At 38.2% G+C, this 21,197-nt stretch overlaps 1 protein-coding gene across 4 annotated transcripts in view; it reads left to right on the forward strand.

Moving 5' to 3' along the window:
* The window catches only part of UGGT1 (UDP-glucose glycoprotein glucosyltransferase 1), a 46,068-nt gene that overhangs the window by 14,151 nt on the left and 10,720 nt on the right, over positions 1-21,197 (forward strand). For 3 of the 4 annotated variants that reach the window (XR_015222395.1, XM_086618007.1, XM_086618008.1), the window contains exons 13-30: positions 2,000-2,091; positions 2,749-2,899; positions 3,167-3,286; positions 4,445-4,530; positions 4,965-5,100; positions 6,039-6,170; positions 6,976-7,140; positions 7,376-7,496; positions 8,250-8,348; positions 10,531-10,625; positions 11,289-11,495; positions 12,141-12,272; positions 13,229-13,359; positions 15,760-15,855; positions 16,201-16,303; positions 16,787-16,866; positions 17,352-17,541; positions 20,117-20,275. Coding sequence is in view for 3 of the 4 variants with exons in the window: in XM_086618007.1 (XP_086474133.1) it covers positions 2,000-2,091; positions 2,749-2,899; positions 3,167-3,286; positions 4,445-4,530; positions 4,965-5,100; positions 6,039-6,170; positions 6,976-7,140; positions 7,376-7,496; positions 8,250-8,348; positions 10,531-10,625; positions 11,289-11,495; positions 12,141-12,272; positions 13,229-13,359; positions 15,760-15,855; positions 16,201-16,303; positions 16,787-16,866; positions 17,352-17,541; positions 20,117-20,275 (2,295 nt within the window). In the remaining variant the exon portion in view is untranslated. Of the gene's footprint in view, positions 1-1,999; positions 2,092-2,748; positions 2,900-3,166; positions 3,287-4,444; positions 4,531-4,964; positions 5,101-6,038; positions 6,171-6,975; positions 7,141-7,375; positions 7,497-8,249; positions 8,349-9,986; positions 10,011-10,530; positions 10,626-11,288; positions 11,496-12,140; positions 12,273-13,228; positions 13,360-15,759; positions 15,856-16,200; positions 16,304-16,786; positions 16,867-17,351; positions 17,542-20,116; positions 20,276-21,197 lie in introns of all 4 variants that reach the window. The other variant, XM_086618006.1, reaches the window with a different exon arrangement.

Raw genomic sequence — 21,197 nt, forward strand, 5'->3', positions numbered from 1 at the left:
CTGAACTTCTTAAAAGCAACTAGATATTAAAAGCGTGAGTGCTTTTTAGTGGAAGTTACTAAAGTAAAAATGTAGTTATATTTTTAGATTACCTTAAAATGTCTGAGCTGGATGGAACATAGCTTGTTAGAAAGCTATTGCTTGAAAAGCAAATATTTAAACATCTTCTTACAGTTTTAAGGCTGCAGAAGAAATTTATTTCTCATTACCCAATTTGAGCTGGTGCTTAGAGATCTGAATTCATCAATATTTACAAGGAAGTCACAGAATAAACTTGAAATCTTCAGCCATGGCTTAGAATGATTCATACTATGTGGAGGAAATGGTTCCAATGTTGGTGTTTTGACAGTGAAACTAGTGAAGGAATAAAATTTAACAGCTATCCATTTAAGTCTATATGTGCTTTGAAACAAAATCATAAAAAAAAACCCAAAACCCAACAGGTTGTGGAGGGACCTCTGGAAGTCACTGAGTAGGCTCTGGTGTTCGCAGAAAAATGTTTCAATAGCTCTCGTGTACTTGGCATTAGCAAAGCACTGAAAAAAACAATAGCCACTTGGGAATTTTGTACAGGTTGTTGTACAGAATTTTGTACAACTAAAATACACCTGGTAGTGCAGTCTGGATAGAGTGCAAAGTAAAAGTTTAAGATGGTGATAAAAACAAAGCCAAACAACAGCTTTTCTTATACGATCTGCACTGACCTATGCAATATGTTGCAGTCTCACTTGGTATTAATAAGAAAAATACATATGTTAAGTACACACTTATGTCTTTGTTTAAAATCTAGTCGATGATATTTGGCTAGTCCAGTAGTAAACGCAAAGTTACCTGAAATCTACTTCCAAGTCCCCTGAGGTTCCTGTTCTGAAAGAGAAATCCCTTGTTGTTCAATAGCGATAAAATCAGAAAAGAAGGGATGCGGTTTGACACTGTCGCCCGGGTGGTTCTGGAAGGGACAAAGTATAGAATGTAAGTGCAAGCTAAAGCTGCCTGGTGGCTCTTCTGTGATGAGTTAGATCAGACTGGTCCACAGGTAAACCCGTGATTTTGTGGGTTCATTTTTATTCAAAGTATGTCTAGGCTCCTAGATCCAGATCCGGCTAAATCTAACCCTGCCCTTTAAAGCTGTTCTTTGCATGACTCAGTTTATGTGGATATTATGTGATAGTGAAGTTTACTGCTACTAGTAAGTTGTAGTTTACTGTGTAATTCTCCACAAAAGAAACAATTTAACACTGCATGTACTCAGCTCTTCTCTGGGAGCTTTTTATTTAATAAAATACATAAATTCTTCCTGCTTAGATGCTGCTTTTCTGTTCTTGGTACTTCACACGGTACTTTGCTACTCCTCTGTTTGCTTTGCTCACATTCTTCATGATATTAGTGTTTTTAAATGTCCAAAAACTATGTTTCTCCTTCAGTGTTCATCATGACTCTTAATAGAAATTTGTAACTGGTACTGCAAGACAAGAGGTATTGGAAGAAAGCAATACCATTTCTAAGTTTTTAAATGGACTTTTTCCTCCTAGAGTGGGGAAGTTTGCTTCAGGAGGACTGTGTTTTATTCACCTCTCCTGATGCAAAGTTGTCCTCTGTGATGGTGCTTCAATTCAGGGCCAAGTATCCATTCAAATGGGGCACTGCTCAGAGATAGCTGGAAGAAACTCCAAAATATTGATAAGCCTTTTTCCACTTGTGTGCTGCCTGATTTTGGGGAGATCAGACTACAATGGCAGCTCATGTACTTTTCTTTGATGACATGTACTCTCAGGACTTAACTGGTACCTTAAACACAGTAGTTAGTTCCAATAGTGAGAGCCACACAATATCCAGCGTTTTAAGTCTGTTCTGCCCCAAACTGCATAGTTGAGAAGTGAAGTAATGCAATTTGTAATGCGATAAGGGAGATAAAATCTATGATTTTGACTCATTAAACTCGCTAGTAATTTTTTTTCTGTGCAGAGCATTCTTCTAATGGCCTTCTACTTTCTTTCAGTATTTCAAAGGAACATTAGGATTACAGCCGGGAGATTCTGCCCTGTTCATCAATGGACTACTTATTGATTTAGACACTCAGGACATATTTAGGTAGGAATGTTTTCTTTTTCAGCATAATTATATCCTGTTTAGAAGCTTGCATCCTGCTTGCGCACGGATGGTAAAGTCACTTAGACAGTTTTGAACCTTCAGAAAGTCTATATCAAAGTTTAATTGTTAAGTGATGGAAAAGCAAAGCATGGTTCCTTCTCTTAGGCAAGTGTATTTTTAACAAAAAATCTGGTGTGAAAACTGGAATACCCTAGAATATTGGAACAGGAAGTCACCTTTGTACTGTTCTTTTGATCTGTGCTGCGACTAGCAAGATTTTGGTCTCCAAGACTGTCAATTTACAGATTTTGTTCTAAAGATAGTAGACTGATTCTCAAAGGATAAATCACAGAAAATTGTTCATCTGAAAACCACCCTATATCTTTGAAATTTATTTCAATAATGTGGAATTGAAATTACATACGTATATCGTGGTAGTTATCTTGATTTAATGTAGTTTTTCCTAGAAGTATAATATAATTTCATAGGTTTACGTTATCTCAAGTTTCTTAGGACAGTTAGAAATAGGTGATAAATAAAAAGTAATGCACAGACATAGCAGACTTGTTTATGCTTTTCATCTGTTAACACTTAGGATAAGAGTGAGTTTTCTGCTGTGTCTTTTAAAATTCAATGTTTTTTTTCTTTTTCTTCCAGCTTGATTGATGTGCTACGCAATGAAGCTCGTGTTATGGAAGGCCTGCACAGCTTAGGAATTGAGGGTCTTTCCTTGCACAATGTTCTAAAGTTGAACATCCAGCCGTCAGATTCCGACTACGCTGTGGACATCAGAAGCCCTGCTATTTCAGTGCGTGTGGTTTTATAGAAAAAAGGCCTTATTTGCCATTAGGCACTGCGTTCTTAAGCTGTCAGGGGAACTTTTGTTCTTATCAGCTCTGAAACTGCAGTGAAGAAAAAAAAAAGGAAGTAAAGTTATAAATATAACTAACTTCTTAAAAAGCTTAACTTTTTATTCATACCATTCTCAATACAGTGTCTGATTTTAAAATATTTTACAGTCTCCGACTCGAGCAGGAGGACTGTCAATCATTTAAATGCCTTTATTTTTTCTTAGTGGATCAACAATCTTGAAGATGACAGTCGGTATAATTCCTGGCCTTCCAATGTGCAAGAACTGCTGCGTCCCACGTTTCCAGGCGTGATCAGACAAATTAGAAAAAACTTCCATAATTTTGTAAGTAGTAATCTGACTAGAAAGGAAATGTGCATTTTTTCAACAGCAGGGACAGCTGGATTCCCTGTCACTTAAATATCTTGAGATAGAATGCTTTTCTAAAAGTTTTTGTTCCAACTGTAATACTAAGTTATGGCTGAGATTCAGAGATTACTGAGCATGATTTGGTGGCATCTATTAGATGCCACAAATCGCTGCATCAGTGGAAAAAAACTACCACCTGACAAGTGAGAATTTGTTGCATTTCAACTTCGGGATAATACCTGAAGTTGGTTAATGAAGTCCCTCAAATTTGTTAATTAGTATCTTCATAATAGGGTTAAGACTAACTTCAGTTGTTTCAGTTTTAACGGTCAGACTTGGTGATCTTCAAGGTCTCTTCCAACCTCAATGATTCCATGAAGTTAGAAAGCATTCTTGCACCAAGACTTCAAAAGATGATCATCAGTCCTCAGCTTAATCCTGGGTGTCCGTTTAGTCTCTAGGTAAACGACTTAAAGTTAGATCTAGTAAGGAGTTTGTAAATTTCTGTGCTGTTGCTCTTGTCACGTGGTAGAGTGGCCCCATTAAAAAAAAAAGGACTCGCCCTCATTAGTGGCAAACAGGGACTTGAACCACCTCAAGCAGTGGGAGCGTTAATGTGTTATCTTCTTCTCTGGAGTTCAGTATTTAACACTGAAATTATTAAATGAAAAGGTAACACTTGGCATGAATAAAGGGCTCTGAATTCATTTGGAATGGCCCAGTTCTGTCTGGATTTGGGCTTGCTCTGAGAATGTCTTAGCAGCATCAGCTCTGCAGGGCGCTGAGCAGAGCGATGCTGTGTTCCTCAGCTCTGACAAAGGCCTGTCTCCCACGCACGACTTAATGGGTGGGTTTGTGTGCACACAGAGACAGAAGCCTGGATGCTGGGGGATACAAAGTATGTAAGGAGTCTGGTCTCTTCTGGTTGAAGGAGTGGTTTAGACTGGGTATTTTAGGTAATAGACTTGACTTCAGAAGAAACTATTACTTAGTGGGCTTTATCTCCCTGGCAGTGTATAAAATAGGACTGATGATGATTCTGCACTGAGACGTGAATGAAGCTGTCTCTTATCAAAAAAGCGTATCTTGACTTCCTAAGGGAACAGAAACTTTTCACTTGCAATTTGTATGCAGGTGCTGATAGTAGATCCTGCTCATGAGACCACAGCAGAATTACTGAATGTGGCAGAGATGTTCTTCAGTAACCACATCCCACTGAGGTAATAGCTATGTTTTAAGGGATTTTTTTTTACATCAGTTTTATTTTTGTGACTTCTGCAATTGTAAAAATCTCATTGCTAGGATACTGTAGAAATGTTAGATATCTTGTATTAGTGGTTGAGAAGGGCATTTACTAAATACTGTTGCTTATTTAAATTTTTTTTTAATATAACTTTGGCTACTAGCAAAACAGTTCAGTTTAACAGCCCAAAAGAAACTTTGGATGAGAGAGAGATGAAAAGCAAGATTCTGATGGACTCACCGTTAGAGATTATATGACCTAAGTTTGATTCCTGGCTGCTCTGCTCAAAATCTTATCAGTCTATTCCAGAAAAAGCCTTTGTCTGAGATGATGATCATAGCTGACAGTTGTATGAAGAGTTGATTATTTATTAGTATAAGATTCATGATCTGAGGATTTGTTTGATTGCAGGATAGGACTAGTCTTTGTGGTTAATGACTCGGAGAATGTTGATGGACTTCAAGATCCTGGTGTTGCCCTCCTTAGGGCATACAATTATGTGGCACAAGAAGTGGACAATAATTATGCTTTTCAGACTGTCATGTCTGTAAGTATCCATTTAAAAGGGAAATTGATGTTTTAATATTTTCCATGTATGTAACATTATGTTAATGTGCTAATATGTAGATAATGGAAGAAACTTTTCTTCGACTCAGTTACTCTCCAGAGCATCTCCAAATACTAGTACCACACAATGCATATTCCTTTGTAAAGTGCTTCTGTCCTAACTTTAACAAGTGAGACTAGATTGGTATGTGGCACTTCACACTTTTGGCTTTTTTCTGATCCTGCCCCTTTGCCCATTCTGCCAATGAGTTCTAAGTTAGTGTATCCCTTCAATATTATAGTTTGCTTTGTTTCTGCTGCGTGCTTTTGCCACATCAAAGGATAATACAGGTGCTACTAAATGCATTTTCACTTGTGGTTAGACATTGTACAAATTGACAAGCTCAGGCATACTGTAACATTAAACTGCTGATAACTTGAAGACAGTTACTTTTATTTTCTTTTTTGGGGGTATGTATTTCTAAGTTGAAGTAAAATCTGGAGCCTTCAAGAGGGAAACAGTTACCTACTTTATGTGTAGAGGTCTGCTATATTGTTTATAAGCATGTCTTGTGTTCTGAAGGGAAGGGTAGCTCTTTGGATATGCTTTAATTGAGCCTTTTTTCTCCTAAGCACTACTTTTCCCCCTCAAATATCTTTTCTAATTAAAGATGCAAGTTATTATTTAAAGAAATACATGGTATTTTCCTCCTTCCAATGTCACTGGAATGACTACAAGGTAAAGCAAGATAATTATAAGAGCTACAAGTGTTAGGAGCTGTTATTGCAGCTAATAAATATGAAAATATGTTTTGCAATCTGGCTGCTAATGCCTTATTATATAATTACTGGAATAGAGGCGACAGGTCAACTTACCTTTGGTAAGGACAGAAGCTTTACAGTTGCAGCTATAAACTTGTGTTTGTATCTCCCTTTCAGATATATAACAAAGTAAAAACGGGAGATCAGCTGAAAGTGGAGCATGTGGTTAGTGTTCTTGAGAAACAGTATCCTTATGTGGAAGTCAACAGCATTCTGGGAATTGATTCTGCCTATGATCAAAACAGAAAGGTAAGAATTCACGAAATAGAGCTTTTTTTCACTTTTTTTGCTTCAACACTACTTTGAAAATAGTTACGTACAATCACATCTTAAAACATTGCAAAGCCTTCGGGTAAGGAAGCCTTTAGAAAGAGCTTATCTCCATATAAAGGGCATAAGTTAAAACAACACTGAGCACTCTTTCGTGTGATCTGAGCTTTGTGATATTTGTGTCCTTAAAAGGTCTTGAAAGGCCTCAACAGGAACCTCTGAACAGTAGGACCTGATTAACTTCTCTCCATAACAGAGTATCCATCATGATGGTGTATTTTGCAGCGGTTACATGAAATGGGGAAATTGTCTTGACATAATAACCTCCTCCCCCACAAGTAAATGTTTTTCATAACTTTAAGAAACACGCTCTTAAAAAATAAAAAGAAAAAACCTCTACCCTGTCCTACAAGTCTGGCTGCGTCCACTGCATTTGCTTCCATATGCAAAGCCAGACTTCCTGTTGTGCACTTTTTGCTGGTACCAGAAAGTGCTCATGGGAATTAATTTACTTATGGTACAAACTTAATGGAATATTTTGCACTTCAGTATTATGAGGTAACTTTTTTTGCTTTGAAACTCTGAAAGACAAGGACGTCTTGTGCATGTAAGATACAGAAAGTGTCTTATGCACTGCATAAAATTAATATTCTTTGTGTCATATAAAGCTGGAAAGACACCTTAGACTGTTTAGAACAGACTTGTGTGGATATTGCATGGAAACATGATGAACCCTTGTGGTAACAGGCTGATGTGGTAAAGCTCCTTCTTTCCCTGTGTTTAGGCAGCCAGAGGTTACTATGAGCAAACAGGTGTAGGTCCTCTCCCTGTGGTGCTCTTCAATGGAATGCCTTTTCAAAAAGATCAGCTGGATCCTGATGACCTAGAAACTGTGACAATGCACAAAATCCTGGAAACCACAGGCATCTTCCAGCGAGCCGTGTACCTGGTAGGTGCTGAGTTCAGTTGTGACTTGAGAGAAACAAGACTGGGAAAAACTGACTCAAAAGTCCCTGAATATGTAATACAATAGACAACTTGTATCATTTCTTGGTTTGTTGGCGTTTTTTTTGTGGGGTTTGGTGTGAGGTTTTTTGTTGTGTTTTTTTTTTTTTTTTTTTAAGTTATCTAAGGCAAATATACATATTAAGTAACAAATATTGCTTCTTTCTTCTTTCCTTCAGGGTGAATTATCTAATGACCAAGATGTGGTTGAGTATATCATGAACCAGCCGAATGTTGTTCCAAGAATTAACTCAAGAATCTTAATGTCTGACAGAGAGTACCTAGATCTGACAGGAATGAGTAAGGGATGCTTTTAATTGCATTAAACCTGAAGTGTCTGAGTCTTTTGCTGTCCCAACAGAAAGCTCTAGTGGCAAAGTATTAACAGCACCCCAAGTGATATTCCAGTCCTGGTGCTGGGGGAGCTGTTATGTACAATTGCAACATTAATGCCTACAGATTTTTCAAAATGGGAATTTGGTTTCATACAAACCCTTAGGGGAATATGAGTCATGAAGCTGAGAAACTGGCAATGCTAGCAAGAGCCAAGGACAGTCATGTAATGAGTAAGAAACAGCTTGTTTCTTATTTCTAACCTTCTTTTGAGCAGAGATTGACAGTCATCTCTGGAATTACTTAAGATTTAGCAGAGCTTTTTGTGGCTAAATATATTAACACCCTATGCCATGACTCTGCAGTATAATGACAGTATTGCAAAAAGACTTGTACAACTACCTTTTTTGAGTTGCTTGAAAAATAGTAACACTGGATTTTTAAATGTATATTATTTACATAAATTAACTTCAACTGAGACTTGAACCATTATTTCAACTGACTTCTGCATATCAAATATGCAATGTAGTTATTAATGTAATTTGAGACAAGAATGTTACTTACCATACGACAAGAATATATTCCTCAGCTTATGGTGGAAATGAGTCACAAAAAGCTGTATGACGAGCTGTGTTCTTAATGTTCTGGTAATAGCAGTGATTTTTCTTGTTTTACATGGGATAGTTGCTTTGTCATCTAATAACTTTTTCTTTTCCTCAGATAACTATTACGTGGATGACTTTGCTCGATTTACCACGTTGGATTCCAAAGATAAGACAGCTGCTGTTGCAAACAGCATGACCTACTTAACAAAGAAAGGTAACATCTGCAGTGGATTATGAACCCAAATCTAATCTTACCTGTGTTTCCAAGCATATTATATACAGTACTCAACACTGGCGTTGAGCCTTGTTCAGGCCTGTGGGTAATGGAGCAATCTAAGTGTTAAAAGGAAAGATTTTTCTGGTTTTTTATAAGGCATGAAATCTACGTGGAACAGGAATGTTCCCCTATTTAAACCCAGCCTTCAGTGAATAATGTATGCTGTCTTTACTAGGCTCTCACAAGTTTCCCCAGCCACTGCCATCCACATCCACTGCCTTAAATGTTCCCATTGCTCTTTCTGTCACGTATTTCCCCTTGGTTCATGTTCAGTCACTTAGATCTGAGCAAGTTTCTTGTTTTTTCCTTTGTAGATCATTAGTTAAACCTACACCTCCTTGGTGCTTATCATGGTTCAACCTTGCTGGCAACTAAATGCCACGCAGCTGCTTGGTCACCCTCCTCCATTCCCAGGGAATGGGGAAGAGAATTAAAGGGGAAAAGGGAGGGAGACTCATGGGTCAAGATAACAACAAATTAAAATAATAATAATATAAAAGTAATAATGATAAAAATATGAAAAATAATATGTTAATATATACAAACAAGTGATGCACAGTGTAATTGCTCACCACCCAGTGACCAATGCCCATTCTGTCCCAGCAAGTGATCCCAAAACAGTTAAGTCCCGACACCACAATCCCAGACGAGGGAGGCACCCGAAACAAGAGAGAGAGACTCTCGATCTCTTGGAGTTCTGAGAGAGCCCTCAGAACAGAATACTCCCAATTTCCCAGTCAATCTTCATTTATATACTGGGCATGACATTGCCTGATACGGAATACTCCAATGGTCAATTTGGCTTTCTATCCTAAGTTCAAATCACTGAGGAAGTTGTGAGTGCTTTGTCCTGGCTGTGCTCCCCACCAGCCTGTTGTGCTCCTGCACACTGGCAAACCATGGGAAGCCGAAAGGTCCTTGAGGTCTCAGCACCAACGATAAAACATCAGTGTGCTATCAACGTTCTTCTCCTAAAAAATCCCATACTAAATCCAAAACACGGAGCTCTTCTAGCTGCTGAAAAGAAAAACTGTGTCCCAGCCGAAACCAGGCCACGGTTCATTTGAAAGCGTGCCTTAATTTGCAATCCCATGGCTTCCCAGTTTTGGGTCACAGCCTCTTCTGGCACTTAAGACATTTAATAACTGGTATTATTTTCTAAAATAATATGAAAGTTATATGTGTTGCTGAGCTAGCAACAATACTGAAATTGCACTGTCGTGCTAGTTTTTAAAGAGGGAAGATAATGGAAACAATTAACGTCCAAGTTGTAATGGCATGGCAATTTTTGCAAACAGTTTTCAGAATGATGCCTTTGCTGTATGGTATGAAACTGGTAGGATGTAGTATAATTAGTTCTGCAGCATGAAAATAAAGCATCAATCTATTTGAGGGGAAGAGAAAGTCAAAGCTTATTCTAATAAAATGATCACAAACTTGTTGCTTGTTGGACTTGAACTTTAGTTATTCAGTTATGCCCAGTACAGTGCTGCAGCTTCTTGATACGCATTGGGATTACTATAAAATTATTAACGTCTCTCTCCTTGCCCCCTTTCCTTTCTGCTTTTTGACCAGGAATGTCTTCCAAGGAGATCTATGGTAACTAATGCTTTAGCATTTCATATGTTGTTTTTCTGGGAATTTTCTGGTTCCTTTATAACATTGGCTTTAGAATCAGCAGGAAATGGAGAAAGCTGTTTAAATGCATGTTTGCTACAGTACTTTTTTATGTATACAAAACTGATTTTGTGAACTAACAGCTTCAGTACAAAGAAGTGGTGGTTTTGTACCCTAGTTGGAATCTGTAATTTATTTATAGGTTCCTTTCTAAGTTAAAAAGGTAGCAAACAAACAAACAAAGAAATCCAGCTTGGAAACAGTGCTGCATGCTGTCTCATGTGGGTTTTCTGAATGAGGTAAATGAAACCTAATACAATACCTATACTGTTACTCTTGTCTTGACAGACTTCATAGCTTAGCTTCATCTATATCTCCCCTATGCAATTTTACTTTTTTTGAAGCCTTTGCATGTGCATCATATTTCTCCTCCAAATGGGGAAAAAATGAAGCTTTCCTTCCTTTCACCCTCAAATTTCTTCCTCTCTTATTTTAATTGCAGATGATTCCTTTGTTAGACCAGTTACTTTTTGGATTGTTGGTGATTTTGATAAACCTTCAGGGAGACAGTTGTTGTATGATGCAATTAAACATCAGGTAGGTAATGTTTTCATTGGAATGGGTTAGCAGCGTAATAATGTACTAGGTCGGGGTGTGAAAAACACAGGTTGTGCTGCTTCCTGTTGTATGACCTGAGGAGATCAGTTCTCCTTGCAGGGGCTCTGATTTCCAGCCTCATCTTATTTGTAGGGGCTGGAACATTGCCGACCTTCTCACACTAGGACAGAAATCCCCTCTTGGCACTGCACTAATACAATAAAAAAAAAATGTTCTTTTAAGCCCACAGTTCTAATTTGAAGATGCCTGTTTTGGTTTGGAGATGAACATGAGCATTGCTCTCTGCTCTGTCTCATTTGTTCCAGGAAGATGACTGAATCATAAAAATAGATAGCTTACTCCTAAATCACTGTTTTGCCAGACCTCTGAGTGGCAGCCATGGTCTTGTATCTTTTATGTAGCACAGTATTATCCAAAAGATTCCTGTCACGGTGGTGCCTACACGTAAACTAAACATTTGATGTTCAATTACTTAATTTATTCTTTTAACCTTGTGCTGTTATTTAGCTAACTTGGAATCGGGTTTTCTGGTTAAGAAATGTGAAGCTTTTGCTACAGAGTTTATTATAACAGACTTATTCTTCTCATTTAAAACACACCTGCAATCTGAAACTGTCCTAATGCATGTTTTGTTAAACACAGAAATCCAGCAATAATGTTCGAATTAGTATGATTAATAATCCTAGTGAAGATCCGAATAGCCAGAATACGCTCGTCGCTAAAGCCATATGGGCAGCTCTGCAGACACAAACGTCAAATAATGCCAAGAACTTCATCACCAAAATGGCAAAAGAAGAAACTGCAAAGGCGCTAGAGGCAGGAGCAGACATCTTAGAATTTGCTGTTGGGGTAAGCACGTTTGTTGGTATTTACAAAGGTGGGGTACTGTGCTTGTTCTTCTGATTTTTTTGTGTAGCATGTTCATATGCAAAAGATTCAGTAACAATGGAGTGTAACACTGTAGGTTTTGGTATTGGTTTTGTTTTGTTTTTTTCTCTGAAAAGTAAACTTACCTAAATGTAACAGTCCATCTAAAAATAAAGTAAATCCTCAAACATGTCAAAGCTACATAACTTTGAAAAGTCAAACTGCATACAGATTCCAGGATCTATTTAAGTGAGTCAGTTGCTTCTTGGGGGGTTAAGAGAGAACTATAATCTCGTTAAAAAGCTGAGCAAAAAATTATAATTAGATTACTCAAAGTAGGTTTAACAAAGTTAGGCAAGAATTGCATAAGAACAGAAGAATGGAACAACTGGTCTAAGTAGCAACAATTACTAGGGCTGTGGCCAATTCACTTCATAAGTTCTGATAATGTTTGAAGGTGACAGGAGACAGGAACTAGGTTTAGGAACACAAAGAAAAGGGACTTGGGGATAAATTTTAGCAAGATATAAGATGTTCTTGAAGGGAAACAAAAAAATTGTATTTAAAAAAAATGTGCAGAGGTGTACTTTTCTTGCCATTTCAATGTCAAGTATTCTTTTCTTTCAGGGTATGGATATCAGTATTTTCAAAGAAGCCTTTGAATCTCCCAAGGTGGATTTTATTCTGTCCCACGCTATATATTGCAGAGATGTTCTAAAGCTGAAGAAAGGGCAGAGGGCTGTGATCAGCAATGGAAGGGTGAGATCAATCAGCAGACAGTAAAAGAGATATTCCACATGTGGGAAAGAACCAGACCGTGAGCAGCAGAGTCTGGGGATCAGACACAGAATCTCAGCTTGCTTTAGGTCTCAGCAGCCTTTAGGACCACTTCCAGTTTGATTTATTCAGACCTGCAGACCTTTTCTTTGTACTGTGTGCAGTTAGTTGTTGGTGTTTTGTACAAATTCAGATGTCTCAGTAACAGAGTTGCTTTCATGAATGGAGTCCAGGGGAGGAGCGGGATGATAAATCTGAAAGGTTGTGCTGCTTCAGTTTGTTAGGCAAAATGCTGATGTATCTGGCCCTGATCAAGGTGCCTTGGTCTCTTCCACCAGCTCTTTTTACAATAGCTGCTTAGTTTAGGCAATGATGTTACAATAGTATTTCACTGCAAATACTGAAACCCAGCTGGGTACAGCATCCAGTTTTCTTTTTTCATCTGCTTGCTAGTTAGGGGCGAAAAAAAGCAAGTTCCAGTGGCTACTGTATACTTTAATGGGTTAAAAATTTCAAGTGATGCGTTGCAGTATTTTATTTCTCTCACTACCAAAATAGCAGGAATTGTCTAGGTAGCTTTCAGGCTTCTGAGGGCTACAGGCTGGACTGCTGGAATTGGCCTGGTATTCTATTGCCTCTTCAAGATGGAGCATTGCATGTGTCATTTAATATGCCTGATTTTGTATACCAAGCACTCAGTGAAAATTTTAAGCATTTATTTTACTCCTTAGTCTATTGGCTCTAAATACCTAGAATTTACCTTAGTCTCTTGGCTCTAAATACCTAGAATTATCCCTTAAACTCTGCTGCCATTGACATTAATGTCAGTGTAAGCAGTGGATACTCACTGAGACTGGGCTGGAGTATTTATTTAATACATCTTTGAATTTTATTTAGCGTAGCCTTACCTAATGATCCTGATTCCACTTTCTTTGTAGATTATTGGCCCATTAGAGGATGGTGAGATGTTCAATCAGGATGATTTCCATCTCCTTGAGAACATCATTCTGAAGACATCAGGACAGAAAATCAAATCTCAGATTCAGCAGCTGGGGTTTGAAGAAGATCTGTAAGTAAACGTGAAGAGGTTTACAAAAAAAGTGGTGGTACTCTTGATAATGTGACTTTCTGCAGCCTGGAAAAAGCTTTATCAAGTACACGCTGAAGAGGTACTATGAACAAACATGCATGTGTTTGTATGGTCAAAGCTCAGCTGCTCAGAGGGGCAAGTGAGAAAGGAAAAAGATGTAAAATCTTTAATGAGTTTGAAGTGCTTTGGTGACTGTTTTGTAGTTCACCATCTCCTGGAGTTACGAAGCTGTAACTGTGTCCCCCAGACTCAGGAGGCAGTTCTGAAAGTACTGGCAACCCCTACTGTGGTGGTGTGCTCGGAGTTCATCGTTTTTGTTTCGTTATCTGTGTCTAGTAGCAACCTGCCATGGCTCTTTCATTACCTCGTCATGGAAATTGGAGGAGTTGTGTTGGCTGGAGCCTCACTGGCAAGCAGCGAAAGAAAGTGCCTGCATCTGTTAAAATATACTGTAGAACTGTTCAAGTGAACATGAAGCAGGAAATGCATTGGTAGTCACTGAGATCACAGTCCCCAGGTCACAACAGCATGGTGGCAACAGCCTGCTGCGTTCCGAGGAGTTCAGGAAGTGGTTTCTTGGATTGAGGGGTCAGGGAAGGATACAGGTGGACTGAAAACATAAAGAACGAGGGCAGTGATGCATTCTACAGGGGCTGGTTAAATTCACTGCTGCGTTCAGCTAGATGAAGTTTCATTCTTGTTGGTGTCAGCTTTACCAACAGAGAAGATGTCTATATGCTGAGAAGAGTTGTTTGCTGCTGTGGGATGTGTTAGGAAGTGGTACAAATTGCTGCACACCATTTACATGTATTCTTGAAAATGCTTTCCACACCGGATTGCTTTTCTGCTCCTCTAAATGGAAGAGAAGCCTAGCTTTTCCTTAATATTATGGCCTTCAGACTTCCTGTGGGTTTTTCCCCCAGCTAAATCTTAACTGACATGCTGTTTTAAACCATTTACCTCCAATATGTCAGGTTTCATTACTCATATGTAGGATTACGATGGTATTGATTAAAAAGCGGAAAGAAGGGAAGCAAATGAGACACTGGAGTATGCTTTCTGAATCTGTTTGCAGTTCAGCTAAGTGCTGCTTGGCCTATCAATTTAAAAATTATTTTAGTAATATATTTCACTGTCAGTACTATGGAATCATGTAAACTGCTTCGAACTTTTTAAAGACAAACAACAGGCAAAAAAGTAGAGATAACAAAATGAAAATCAGTTCTAAGTATTTATTGCAAAAAACTTAGAGGTGAGCTAACCAGAAGAAAGTCATCTTCAGGTTGAAAAGAACTAAGTCTACAGTCATGCATTTGTGTGTTGGGCCTCATAACTAAGAAGATAAGTTTCATATTTAGCCTTAAATTTTTGCATGATGCTGCTTGACTGTTAAAGGCTGGTCAAGTACGTTAAGCATGAGGCCTTTTGTGCAGAAATCGTGTATGGTTCTGAATCCTAGGAGGACAGGTTCTAACAGCATTCCAAACACTTTTGCATCCATTGCTGTGTTGAAAATCAAAAGAGAAATACGGGTGATAGGGTGGAGGGAGAGGGCATAGTTTGAAGATAGGCCAGTTTTGGACAGAGCAGTGGTTTTTCGGTTTGAATGCTGCCAAAGTTTTTCAAAAGCTTTTGAAATCATCTGCTGCGTTGGAAAACACTGTAGAACCTGGCAGTCTTCACCGGGCGTGTGGTTTTGGTATGAACGATTTAAACACCTGTCACTATAAATCTAGGAGAATTACTTAATTCAGGAAAAGCTGACAGACCTTTAAGTTACAGTATTGCTTCTTGGCAAAGCTGTGATGTACTAGTCAATTTTCACTGAACTTTCAAGAGGTTTTACATTTTCAAGACTAAATATATTCTTAAAATACTATACTGAAAATTTATGAGAGTAATAAAAAGGAAGAAGTTGTCAGAAGTAATTCTCTTTAAATGACAGGACCCCTCTCTCTCAAAAGTTTCTCCACATGCAGGATTACTTCCTAGTTCTTAGAGCTGCAGTGTAAAACAAGAAGACTGCTGTGAAACAAGGCTTTGGTCTGAATCGCTTACTGGTCTGAGAGGTTGGTGAAGTTCAGGAATGCAGTGCCTGTAGCATGGCTGACCCCTGAAACACCAGCTACTCTGTATCTGTTACGGAGTTAAACCCTGTGGTACCCTCAGTAATAAGGCTGCAACCTGTTTAAATTTAAGGGTTAATCTGCCATTAATATGTTTAATTCTTCAGAGCTTGTGTAGAGAGGTAGTAAAAGTGTTAGTTTGTGCGTCTGAATTCAGTCTGTCTTCTGCTGCTGACAGGAATGTGATAAGTATGTGCATTTTCTGAGTATCTGTAAACTTTTTTTTTCCTTTTCATTCCTTTTTTCTTTTCAGTGCAAGTGACTTGGTAATGAAAGTGGATGCTCTTCTTTCTGCTCAACCAAAAGGAGAGGCAAGGATTGAATATCATTTTTTTGAAGAACGATACAGGTATAGGATTGCTGGCATTTGCTGAGCAATATGCTTCTCCTTGTCTTCTAGTGTTCCCATGGTTTTAAATTGCATTTAACTTAAAAAAACAAACAAACAAACAAAAAAATCCAAGTAGCAATAGGGAAGTCTGCAACAGTTTTCAGGGCATGGTGAGGTTCCGGAAATTAATTTTGTCTACCTATCTCTATACATGTGCATGTATATATGTATTATTTTCTCTATCTAGTTTCAGAAGGCATGTAGCATTTAGGAAGTAATTTGACTTCAGAATGAGATGGATTGATTTTTTCCTATGTTTATTCATACATTTGATACTTTAAAATTGTTTTTTCTTCTGTTTAGTGCAGTTAAACTGAGACCAAAAGAGGGGGAGACCTACTTTGATGTTGTAGCTATTGTTGATCCTGTGACCAGAGATGCTCAAAGACTTGCTCCGTTACTTTTGGTATGTATATAATGTTGTAATGCATTTTATGGCAATTTCAAAAAGTTGTCTCCTGTTCTGTAATTTTGGAATATCTGTCTTCCTCCTTGACTGGGTGGTGACCAGTGGCCGCGTGATAGTGTGTCCGAGTTGCACAATACTCTACTTGTGGAAAAACTAATTACACTGTACTACACACTAACAAAGTCATGCTTATGTATTGTCTAGATAGCTTTTAGTTTCACCATTTTAACAGTTTAGTTTGCAATGACTCTATTTTGGAGGAAGAAAGTCTCTGTATCCCAAAAAGAATGCCTGCAATGTGAGGAAGCAGGTAACAGTTTTTAAAACCACCAATTAAAAGGTGGGTGTGGTAAAGCAAATAGTGAGAAAGGGGAATTGAGAATGGGCAGGGAACATGCCTTCTTGAAGTCCTGTCTATAAAACCAGTGGTCAGTTTTCCTAGTTAGCATTTTAAGGGGTGTCTTTTTCTCATTATTTCAGGTTTTGAACCAATTGATAAATATGAACCTGAGAGTGTTTATGAACTGCCAGTCCAAACTTTCTGACATGCCACTGAAAAGGTAAGCAATGCCATGCCAGGGTTAAAAAGAGAAAGAAAAACCTGTTGGAATGTGCCAGCGCAGAAACATGGTCAAATGTCCTATAGGAAGTCTCAGTAACTGCTTTGAGCTTGTTTATGTAACAGCATGATTTCCCACAGGGAATCTGGGAATTTGTGGATAGCATGAGGTAATTCTGCTTGTTTACAAGTTGGGTGCTTTTCACTTATTTTTGTGTGTGTATGTGTGTGTGTGTATATATATATATGTATATAAAAAGTTAAACAACTTACTAATATTAATAGTTGGGTCTTGCACATCCTGTTTGGTCCTTCAGGAAGAAAATTCTGACCTGTTCTAAGGCCAACACTGTGTGTTGCTTTGAACAAAGCCTTAAAGACATTGGAGGTCTGGGAGAGCCGTTGCCATCAGCAAGCTCAACAAGACTGAAATATTTGCCAAGTTTGGCAGAAATATGTTCTAACAATTTATTTCTGAAATTTCAGTTTTTATCGCTATGTTTTGGAGCCGGAGATTTCTTTCACGGCAGATAATAACTTTGCTCCAGGACCAATTGCCAAGTTTTTGGATATGCCCCAGTCTCCACTGTTCACTTTGAACCTAAATACTCCTGAGAGCTGGATGGTGGAATCTGTCCGAACCCCATATGACCTTGATAATATTTACTTAGAGGAGGTAAGAGAAATAAACTTCTTCCTATTACAGCATTTCAATGGTGGTGTTTTTCAGAGGCTTATTTTTGTAATGGGAAACAAATGTATAATTTTAAAATGCTAATAAACATAAAAGTGTAGATATTAAAACCTTTTGCATTTGCAGATCCCTAAGCATTTTCCAGGCGGGATGCAGGTAAACCTAAGCTCACTGACAGCAAGATTGCTGTTCTCAATTACTCATGGATCCCTGAACCACAGGTTGAAAAATACTGTAACCTTGAAGCAGGGTCCTACAGGTGCTTTGAGTGTGTATATGTAACTTTTCAGTGTCCTGAGCTAGAAACACAGAAACTTTTGGTCATGAAATAAATTTTCAATTTTAGTTGAAATTATTCTTTCAGATTAGAGCTCCCTACAGCTATTGTCACAACTAAAAATAAGATTGTTATTTTTTAAAATATTTTTTTTTAGAAATTTTGAAGTAAAGTCTGAGCCCTGTTCCAGTAAGTAAATTGTAGGTACTTTCCCTTGCTCTGAGAAGCCACCAAGCTGGTTTTAGCTACCTGTTCATTTTCCCAGCTTTTGTTACTGGCAAACACTCCTGTGGCTCACAAAAGGATATGTAGTATCAATAAACCAGTAACACTGGTGCAGCAGAAACACACTCAATTGTAGCAGGAGCTGACCGCTGCTAGAACTGGCCTTCAGTTACACTATTAGAATATTGATCTGGACAGTGCTGCCCCACATACAAAGGGATAAAATTAGGAGGAAAGAAAAATGCAAGGGGCTAGAGTTTAGCAGAAAAAGGACATTAAAAACAAAAGAATATCTGTATGTATGAGCTGATGATTCTCATTAATCTTTAATGGAATGGATACTTCAGTGCTAATTATTAACGTCTTGCTGTTAGCAGTTAACTTTTAAGTTAAATAGTTTTCAGAAGATCTAGAAATAGTGGGCTAGTAAGTGATTACAAAATGGACTACACTAACATGTTATGATTGGGCACTAAAAACGTATTAAGTTAAAAAAATCCATGTATGATGCAAAGTAGAGAATTTTGGACTTCAGGGTGCAATGTTAAATAATAAATGGGGCAGTCAAATAGTCTTCTCCCTTGAAATAAGCCATTACTTAGTTGGCCTTGAAGAACTGCAGATATATATATTAAACCCAGTAATTTTAGATGTATAATCCAGCCATATGCAAAAGATGCCAGGCTGACAGCTCTGGAGGCTGAAGTCCTCTACCTGCAGAGTGGGTATGGCATGGGCAGTGACAGGACAAGGTTCCCCGCTGATCTGTCTCAGCCCTGACCTGGAGGAACCACCTCCAGAGGTGAGAGGGAAGTTGAGGCTCCAAAACCAGCCATCCCTGGGCCTCGTCTGCCGAGACAGGTGACTCCTGCGGTACAGAAACCTGTCCGCTGCACGTGTAAGAAGATTGTTCATCCCTTTACAGACAGACCTTTTGGAAAGCAATGGTCTGTACAACCTCGTGGTCATTGCTAACGTGGGTTACTTTCTCAGTAAACATTATATTATTAATCTCCTCCTGCTTTTGCACCTCTCTGATACTGTTTGGGAATACGATGCAGTGGTAGAGTCTGATATTGCTAATCCTGTACTGGTTATTCAGAAATCTAGGAAACTGGGTGGTGGTCGTTGTTGTGTGGAGTTTTTGGTTGTTTGTTTTGTTAGGGATTTTTTTTGCTTTTTGTCTCTTAACCTAACTGTAAATCCTTAAATGAACCACCAAATGGCTGATACTACTACACATTTCAAGCGATTCCCTCCCCCTCCCCTGCCTTAGATTAACTGAAAGCCCTGAGAGAGAGTGGGATTAAATGCTTCAGGCATTCCAAGTACCATCCTGAGCCTTCAAATAAAGAGCAGCTTTACTTTTGCAGGTGCACAATTTCCAGTTCCTAATATGCCGTCTGTTGGTGCTATAGCAATTAAATTGTCATTTTGGATGTGCAATGAGAGAAGATGCTTTGTGAGATTAGACTAATATTTTGCTTAGGTAGTGTCCTCAGGCTACATCTGAATTTAGCCTGGTAGGGTCTCAAGGATTTTTGTTTGTTTTGTTTTGTTTTTCTTTTCTTTTCTTGGGACTCTTGTTTGGTGTTTTTAAAAAAAAAAAAAAAAGATTTGGTCTTTCTGACAGTACTCTAGCACACTGTAAGAGTAGTGCAGAGCAAATTAATGTTTATTTCACAAACTTTTTATGAAATGTCAGACCAATCACTTACTTGCCTACATTCTCTAATAATGTTAAAAAAAAAATAACTGTGAAATAGAGGAACAGTCCTTTTCTTCTCTTATCCTAGAATCTTACCAGTTGAGATTCCAATCTTTTTGGTCAGGGACACTTAACAATATATGTGTGAAGTTTGTCTCTCAAAGGAGCTGAGCTGTTTGAGGCATTCCTAGGTATTTGTTTAATAAAATTTCTCTGGTAAAATAAAGTAAGTGTTATTTAATTGCTACGGCTATTTTAGAGAGTAAATCTAAATCTAAATCACTAAAATCACTAAAAATTTGCACTTTAGAGCTTGTGCTGAATTCAGCAGTATCTTCTCCTTACAGGTGGATAGTGTTGTAGGTGCAGAATATGAATTGGAGTATCTGCTTCTGGAAGGACACTGCTACGATATTACTACTGGACAGCCACCTCGGGGACTCCAGTTTACACTGGGAACTTCAACCAGTCCTGTCATTGTTGATACCATTGTTATGGCCAACTTGGTAAGCAATTGGATTGAAACTGGCAACACTTTACTGGTCCTACAGTCAGCACAATCACTTGCATAAACCACTGAGTATTTTCGCGTATGTGGGCTATGGGCACGTGGTGTAACTTACACTCCACAGTTGCTTGCAAATATATCAGAACCACATTATTCCTAACACTGATGTCTGAAACCTTGCAGTGTACTTATTTGTCTCTTACCTTTTTCAAGATGTGCTCCTTTCCCTTCAGCTTGCTGAGAAGGGTCTTCTGGAATATCTTAAAATGATGCCAATATTCTTAAGCAACCTCTTTCCAGGGAAGGTCAGACAGTTCTGTTTTTTCCAGACAGGGAACTTCGTAGACCAGCCGCTCTGGTACTGTAAGTCTAGGTGGACAGTTGTCTTGTTTGGGACCCATTTCTTCAGGAGATCTGTGGAGCAAATGGAAAGGGTTAGCAGGAATAACTGGCATTCTAGAATACAAAGGAAGTGTGAAAGAATGGGAATTGCTTCATTTAGTTGAGAAAAGGTGATGGAAATCCAAGTGTATGACTGTTCCCTACAGCTGCCTTTAAAAGGCAGCAGCATAATGGATCAGTCTGTTTTCAGTGTTCACAGTGGGCAATGAGAGAGGTAATGGACTGAAATTATGGCAAGGGAAGTTACCCACTGGAATATTTTCTTGATATGTAATGTTAGTGAAAAACTGGAATTAATTGCCTATTTTGGGTTTTGGAATCTTTAAATATCTTGAATAAAAATCAAAGATGAAATATCTTGGCAAATTAATCTTTCAAGATTAAATATCTTGAAGAAAAAGCAAGGAAAAAATGTTCCCTGATGGTAGATATTTATTTTAAAATTCTTACACTCATTTTCTATTTCTCTGCGCCTTTTATTAGCCAAAGTATATCCTACAACAATGCAACATTTCTTA

The sequence above is a fragment of the Tauraco erythrolophus genome, chromosome 11 (genome assembly GCF_009769465.1).
Source record: "Tauraco erythrolophus isolate bTauEry1 chromosome 11, bTauEry1.pri, whole genome shotgun sequence".
In the NCBI taxonomy this organism is placed as follows: Eukaryota; Metazoa; Chordata; class Aves; order Musophagiformes; family Musophagidae; genus Tauraco; species Tauraco erythrolophus.